The following is an 8,327-nucleotide window of genomic DNA, read 5'->3' on the forward strand; positions in this document are numbered from 1 at the left end:
ACCCTAACTTTCCTTCCCTAACTGTAATCTTGTCTCTTTCACAAATCTGAAAGTAACGGAAGGGAAAAGGAATTTATTTATAAACACTCAGCAGCAGCTCAAGGCATGTAAGCATCTTTTCATTTCTGTATTTCATTATGGAAAAATTTCACAGAACATATGAACCACACTGAGTGTCTGAAATCAAAATGTTACATATGGTTTAGCATATATTTTCACTAACATACTTTTAAAAAAGTTATAGGTCAACAGAAATTGAGTAACACGTAAAAATAGTAGTCTGATTCTACTTTCATATTAAATCATAAAATAAGTTCCATTTATTAGGAATGTTTAAGTAAACATAAAATGAATGATGGTCATAGTTTTTCTAAGAATAAGTGTATTGGCTTTACTTTTCTTTCTTTCCCCTTTTTTTTTTGAGATTTTATTATTTGACAGAGAGAGAGTGGCAGAGGGAGAGGAAGAAGCAGGCCCCCCACAGAGCAGGGAGCCCGACCCCAGGACTGGGACCATGACCCAAGCAGAAGGCAGATGCTTAACCGACTGAGCCACCCAGGCACTCCTTGGTATTACCTTTCTATAGGCCTGCAGCTGACCATCTGGAATTCCTGATGGATATGAAATTGTCACAAGATTTTTTTCCCCTGGCAATAAAAAGTGCAATGGTTCAGGGACCACAATAGATGTTCCTTTCATATATTTCAAAATGCACTTCTCCATATCAGTTAGCTGATTATGAATTGCATCAACTAGAAGTTTACGAACTCTGTGGAGGGAAGTATTCAAGTGCATTAACAAAAGTTATAGTGGCTATGATAAATGAGAATGGAGAGTTAATATATCCTAAATACAGTAAAAAACCTGACTGGACCAGGATTATTAAGTGAAGTCTAAATTTATGCAAAATTAAGTAGGCTATATATTTCCAATGTGTAGGTAAAGGGAAAACCTCTTAGGTCTCTGCATACTTCCCCTAAATAAACATTTAATTACTAGATGACTCAGCTTAATAACAAACAAGGAATAAATCATAGTAAAAATAACAACAATCCTGGATATGTCTATATGGTATTTAAAAACGGGCTCTGATTACTCTGGGGAGGAGTGCTTATTTAAATGTGTCAGTAGAAATACAAAATACTTACTTTCCCCATGTTTCTTCTGGAGCAACAGATAGAACTGCATCAACGGGTAAAGTCATACTAACGTAGTGGTGTCCTCCGCTTTCTCTTTCAATGATGGGGGTTACGGCTCCCAGAGAGGTTGACATTTCCAGCATAAGATCTATATTTACTATTTGATGCTATAAACAGTAATAGTCAGCTTACAGCACACTGAACATTAAATATAAAGGGCCAGTGAAATGACTTTTTAAGGGCCATATATAAAGCTATTTTACAGTAAATTGTTTAAAAGCACAAATCTTATCTTAAAACAAAAAATCTCCTCTGCTTCAAAATAATCTGAGGAGAGGTGGAGAGGGAGTGGGGATGAAGATGAAATCAGACTGACCATTTGTTGATAAACATTTTCTTTTTAAACATTTGTGTGTTTAGATAAACATTAAAGCTGGTGTAGGTTCACCAGGATTCACATATTATTCTACTTCTGTATAGATTTAAAAGTGAAAAGAAAAAATCAAATGAACAAGATACAATAACCACACACCAAAGGAACTTTTAAACCTACATTAGAACTATAAACCCCTGGCCTAAAGGCATAGAGAACTATAAACAAATACTGAACTATGTTAGTAGGTTTGATTTTGACAGTGGTATGGAAAAACAACTCTGAAAATACTTTCTATTTTGAACAAATCTGGCAAAAGATTGAGAATACTGGAAGCCAGGTTTTTCACTGGCAAAAAGTTATGAATTCAGTGAGGTAGAAATAGAATTGGAAATATAAATATGATTTACATAGATAAATCGGAATGTACTGTGTGTGTCTCTGTGTGTGTATATACGTACACACGTATGGTAGGTATGTACACATGTGCGTGCTCCTTAGAGAAACGGCTGATCCCTGAGCTGGAACAAGGACAGTCCATGACATGCCTAGAACATCTTGTGGAAGAAGTAGTACTCGAAAATACAGTGTCCAAAGGACACTGGAGCCAGCCTGAAGCAGCTTTCACTGGCCAAATCTTGGAAAACGTGAGCATCCAAATAACGAAGGAGAGTAACAGACTGTAACTCACCGCCTAAAACAGGAACCTATGCTTCCATGCATATAATAAATAAAAAGGGAAAAACAAAGCTCTTCCTTATGGTATAATGTCATCTAAGAACGGCAGAAGGAAATGACAGAAAAATCACCACTTCGTAACCATCGGGTTAATGCTGGATTCAGAAAAAAATTATCAGGTGATACTGGAATTGGTGGGTAAAACTTTGGTGAAGAATAGGACAGCCTCTTACCATGAGACACTACTTATGAGGGAAAAAATAGTGCCCTCACCCGGAGAAGAAAACCAGCAGACACCACGGGAGGTCAATGATCAGAGCTAACATCACCAATGCCAGAGGCCGGCTGATAGCATATGCCTCTTTAACATGATGTGCTAAGGAGGACATGGTATTACTTCGGCCGTATTCCTATCAACAGTGCAGCACCTGAACCTAGTCATGAGGAAGCCGACAACAAACCCCAACTGAGGAGTGTTCTACAAAATAACCGACCCGTACTCCTCAAAATGTCAAGCTCCAACTACTTGTAATTCTCAGATCATCTGATCCAGAGCCCACAGGTTCTCTAAATCTAACAGCTACCAATCATAAATTTAACAGCTCATGTGGACATCTCACTGGTGTCTCAAACGTGACCAAAACTGACCTCCTATCTTCCCCATCGCCCATCTTTACCCAAGCAAGAAAATGGTCATCCCATATCCAATTCATTTCCAAGGATCATCCATTTTATCCCCTAAATATCTCTTGGATCCCTTCCCTCCTCTGTTGTTAGCATAGCTGCTGGCTTAGTTCTGCTTCTTCTGAAGCGGCCCCTGCCTCGCTCTCCAACCTCATGTCCACCCTATTTTCCCGTAACAGCCTAGAAAAACACGGTAGTGTATTAACTTCGTACAACTTCCTCCCCTGAAGTAGCTCCAATTTTCCTCTCCAGTATTTGCCAAGTCTGTGGCATATGGCAGGCCCTCAATAACACTGGTTCAAAAAGTACCAGAACTAAGAACGAGGTGAAGAGAAGTAAATCATTTATTATTTACTACCTCACGGCATAATGTGCCTCTGTCATGTTTCAGAATGGTTCCTTTTTATTTATTTTTAAGTAATTTGCAAACATACTCGAGCTGTGTATTTTTGTGGGAGCACAGAAAGCATCCCGAAAAAGGTATGTATTAAGATATGTACTAATATGGAACAAAAGCTTAGACACGTAAAACAGAGATAAAACCTCTGACAAGTCATTTATTCTTTCTGGACCTCAATAATCTGATCTGTAAAAAATAAGAGAGTTGCATTAAATAATCTCTAAGATCTCACTCCAGTCCAAATCCAAGGATTATAGATCTTTAACACTAAGAAGACAGGTGATTTGCTTACCATGTTTGATAACTTTTTGTCTTTCTTTCTCATAAATTTTCGTTTGGTATCTTCTTCCTGTTCAAAGCTAGATGTTTAATACACAAAGATGTTTATAATATGAGATGACATTTTGAAAACATTTCTAGCAATTTTCAAACATACTCACTGAATAAAGCGCATTATGTTCTTACAAGCAGAATTATCACTCAGTTCTCCTGGAATGGTGTTTATGTCACTGTTAGGCCATATGTACACTGAACTGTGGCAAATTCTGAACACAAGTGCATTTGAAGAAAGCTTGGTTGACAGATCACTCAGCACATGTTTTAGTGCTTTCTTGATAAATATTTCTAAATTAAAAGCAAATAAATAGAAGTTAATGAGAAAAATCTTAAACTTTTTCAACATGAATGATTCCAAGCACACAAAAGTAGAACACAGTAAAATTGACTCCCAGATAACTATTCTGCAGATTCAATATTGAAAAAAACATTTTGCCTTTCTTTTTAAAAATTGAGATAAAATTCACAGACCATGAAGTTCATCCTTTTAATGTATACAATTCAGTTGCTTTTAGCATATTGACAAGGTTTCACAATCATCACTATCTAATTCCAAAACACTGTCATCACCCCAGAAGAACCCTATATTTATCAGCACTCATTCCCCATTCCTCCTACACTGACCCATGGCAACCACTAATCTACTTTTTGTCCCCATAGATTTGCCTATTCTGGACACATCCTATAAATGGAATTGCACATTATGTGTCCTTTCATGTCTACCTTTCACCCTGTATAGTATTTCCAAGATTCATTCATATTGTAGCATTGATCAGTACTTCATTTCTTTTTACGGCTGAATAATATTCCCCTGAATGGATACAACACACTTTGTTTATCCATTCACAAGCTGATACATGTATGGATTGTCTCTTTGCTTTCTGGTTATCATGAATAATGCTATGAACATTTGTGTGCAAGTTATTGTGTGCATTATGTTTTCAACTCTCTTAGGTGATCATGCAGGAGTAAAATTGCTAGGTCACAGGGTAACTCTATGTTTAACCTTTTGAGGAACTGCCAAACTGTTTTCCAAAGGAGCTGCACTATTTTGTATTCCACCAGGAACGTATGAGGACACCAATTACTTTCAAAATACCATATAACTTATAGCAATAAAAGTGTTGAATGAAATTCAAATTTCCTTCATAGACATTGGGGAGGGTATGTGCTATGGTGAGCGCTGTGAATTGTGCAAGACTGCTGAATCACAGATCTGTACCTCTGAAACAAATAATGCAATATATGTTAAAAAAAGAAAAAAGAGGAAGAAGAAGATAGCAGGAGGGGAAGAATGAAGGGGGGGAAATAGGAGCGGGAGACGAACCATGAGAGACGATGGACTCTGAAAGACAAACTGAGGGTAGAGGGGAGGGGGGTAGGATGGGTTAGCCTGGTGATGGGTATTAAAGAGGGCACGTACTGCACGGAGCACTGGGTGTTATACACAAACAATGAATCATGGAACACTACATCAAAAACTAATGATGTAATGTATGGTGATTAACGTAACATAGTAATAATAAAAAAAATTCAAATTTCTTTGTAGTTCTTTTTCTCTTTGGACTCTATCCCACTAAGAATACAGTACAACCAAAGTACTGTATTCTAAAGTCAAAGTTTTTTCTGTGTAACATGTCATTAACCTGACACTTGTTTGACTTCATTTTCAGGGATTTTAGTTTACAATAATTTTTGGAATATGTACAACATTTTCATGGTTCAAGAAGATTTAAAAAAAATTTTTTTTTTTTTAAGATTTTTATTTATTTATTTGACAGAGAGAGACACAGTGAGAGAAGGAACACAAGCAGGAGGAGTAGGAGAGGGAGAAACAGGCTTCCAGCCGAGCAGGGAGCCCGATGCGGGGCTCGATCCCAGCACCCGGGGATCATGACCTGAGCCGAAGGCAGATGCTTAACGACTGAGCCACCCAGGTGCCCCAAGAAGATATATTTAAAGAAGACAATATATACTTATTTTAGCTTTATATTCTTAAATCCTAAACCTATTTAACCTTGTGGTTAAAGTATTTATTTAACTATCACACTGATATCTTGATAAATAAATACCTTGGGGTTGTGGTAGAGAAAAGATTACTTACAACAAGTCAGATTTTAAGACATCTTGATATGTTTCAGAAGGCCAAATTTAAAGATTTTCAGCTATACTACAGAAGACAAACATAATTCCTGGATTACCTTGTTTATCCCTGAAGGACCAAGAGGTAAACTAATCTGAAAAAACTGTGATGTCTTTAAAGTTAAGCACCTCTTTCCTCTATATTTTCTCATTAATGATTCCCTTCACTGAATGTTTGAAAGAGTTTGATATTGTAGGAGTAATATAATCAAGTCAGAAGACAAACTCAAATATGTTAATTACTTGGTAAAAAGTATTGCAGTCCTTGTTTACATTTGAAATTATATTATTATACCTACTAATGGATTAATTATACTTTGCAATAAGTTCATAGTAAAGTATAGCTTCAATTTATATGGAGTTGTGAAATACAAGGCTTTAACCACACAAGTTAACGTGTTAGAGAACTACACTTTACTAATAAGATAGGCCTGGAAATGAGTTTGATTTAGTCTTTGTAAGATGGTTCTCATCTGGATGGCACATTAGAAACACCCAGAAAGCTTACTGATGCCTGGGTCTCTGTCCCAGAGACTTACTTTCATTCATTTGGGAGTGGGGATTTGAATGGACCAAGACTGAGAGCAATTTTTTTTTAGCATAAAGGGATGAGTCAGAAAGAACATTCTGCATTCTCTCCCTTCCTACTTCCACAGGGCCAGGAAACGATGGCCAGCTAGTGACCTCCTACAAGGAACTTGGCACTTTTCATTCCGTAACTTTCTGAACTTGTCTGTGGTTTCTGACACCACTGATCATACTTTTCATGAGTGATTTTATTTATTATCACGGTGTTAATGATCATCCTTCAGAGATATTCTTTCTCTCTAGTCCTGACCACCCACCCTCCCCTAAATTTCAGATTCAAATCACCCGATGCCTGCTGGGAATCTGCACTTGATACACTCTGGTATCTTAAATGAAACACCTTTCAAACACAACCCATCTTCCTCTTCTGATATTCTTTACTTCTCTTTGTGGCCTTAGCCCAAGTCAGAGATAGGAAGACATCCTAGAATTTGCTTGATACAAACTCTGCTGATATTTTTCCCATAGAATTCTTATACCATTCCAAAACAACCTAACTTTCAAGAGTGTGGGCTCTAGAGACTCAGGGTTATGTACAGGTGCAAGTCTGCAATGTACAAATCTACATGCCTTGTTTACATTGCGCTCATTGTGGATATTTGTATTTATTGTGACAATTTTCTGCCAGTGGGCAGTGAAGCTTTTTTAAGAAAGGGGATATCTTTTTCTAATTTGCACAGAGAAGCCTCACAGGCTAGCAGTGGTGCTGGAACACAGTGCCTGTTTAAATCCAATTTACAGAACTCACCAACCACATGATTTGAGTTTATCCTCACTCAGTTTCATTTGCAAAATAAAGAGGATCCCAGTATATTTCACCATCAATTTTATAATAAAAAAGGAGAGTTTTTTTGGTCAGACCTACCATTAGCAGTAGCTAGCTGAAAAGCTAGATCAAGGCCTCCTCTTATTCTGAAGAGTATATCCCTAGTCTCTGAAATCACCTAAGACAAACAGAACCAAAATTCCATTGTAAAACAAAACAAATTCATCCTCATACAAGTGAGACTCAATTCTACTTCTGGAAATTTGTTCTAAGGAAATAAAGTTCAGTAAAAATTTAACTTTAATAAAAGAAAAAAGGAAACCACCTAAATAGTTATCAATAAGAAGTCAGTTAAAGAACAATACTACCATACAAATATCAGGCAATCATTTGAACAATCTGCACTATGAAGAGTTCTACAGTTGCCATTTGGACAAAAAATATTTAATGACAATGAAAAATACTGAAGAAGACAAAAGTTAAAAAGGCAAGAGCAATTTAACGAGGATAGGGCTTGGAGGACCTCGCTGAGCAATCAGGAGGGAAACCGGGGGAGTGCGACATCACCGGAGCTAGGGGAATAGAGTCTCTGAAGGAAGTCACTCATATCTTTCCCAGGTCCAATACTTCAAATCTTCAAGGACGCCAAATAATCCCTCGTTCACAAAATGCATTCACAAGGAGGAGGCGCGGGGAGCACAGGTCCTAACCGCGGCTGAGCTGGGATAGTCTAGGCTGTGCGGGGCAGTGTCCCTCCGGCTCTACCAGGGAGACACCGAGAGAAAGGCGGCCCAAACCACCGAGTTCGCCGCTGCCACTGTGGGCCTCGGCAGTGCCAGCTCCTTTCAAGGGCTTGGACCCACGGCGGCTAGGAAAGTCCGAGGGGAAACGCAGGGGTCGACTACCAGCGGAGGTACTCACCATATCGGCTACGTGGCTATGACAGGGGCGCAGACGTCCGCGCAAGGGCTCAGCACGCTGGCCCGGAAGTGGCGTTTCCAGGGCGGAGCCTGGGAAGGCTGACTACAACTCCCAACATGCCCCGCAGCAACGTTATGGGGCGTACTTTACCACTGCTCCTCGCGGATGGATAATGGGGCGGGTAGCAGAAGCCTTTTCTTAGTAAATTCTATTGGTTGAATCCTTCGCATTCTACCCACACTCTTAAGTCTTTACGTATGTTTCTCGGATGCGGCTTCGAATTCTCCACATATCCTTCCG

General features: G+C 38.6%; 1 protein-coding gene across 4 annotated transcripts in view; it reads right to left on the minus strand.

The window, feature by feature from the left end:
- LOC112834512 (ufm1-specific protease 2) overlaps window positions 1-8,327 on the minus strand; it is a 70,206-nt gene that overhangs the window by 11,211 nt on the left and 50,668 nt on the right. For 3 of the 4 annotated variants that reach the window (XM_073902310.1, XM_073902311.1, XM_073902312.1), the window contains 5 exons: window positions 7,206-7,284; window positions 3,715-3,898; window positions 3,567-3,633; window positions 1,149-1,306; window positions 577-769 (listed from right to left, as the gene is read on the minus strand). In XM_073902310.1, coding sequence (XP_073758411.1) covers window positions 577-769; window positions 1,149-1,306; window positions 3,567-3,633; window positions 3,715-3,898; window positions 7,206-7,284 — 681 coding nt within the window. Of the gene's footprint in view, window positions 1-576; window positions 770-1,148; window positions 1,307-3,566; window positions 3,634-3,714; window positions 3,899-7,205; window positions 7,285-8,027; window positions 8,172-8,327 lie in introns of those variants that run through there. The other variant, XM_025885943.2, reaches the window with a different exon arrangement.

Source organism: Callorhinus ursinus, unplaced genomic scaffold (assembly GCF_003265705.2).
Source record: "Callorhinus ursinus isolate GAN/ISIS: 27379988/994484 unplaced genomic scaffold, GSC_fseal_2.0 scaffold17, whole genome shotgun sequence".
Taxonomy (NCBI): domain Eukaryota; kingdom Metazoa; phylum Chordata; class Mammalia; order Carnivora; family Otariidae; genus Callorhinus; species Callorhinus ursinus.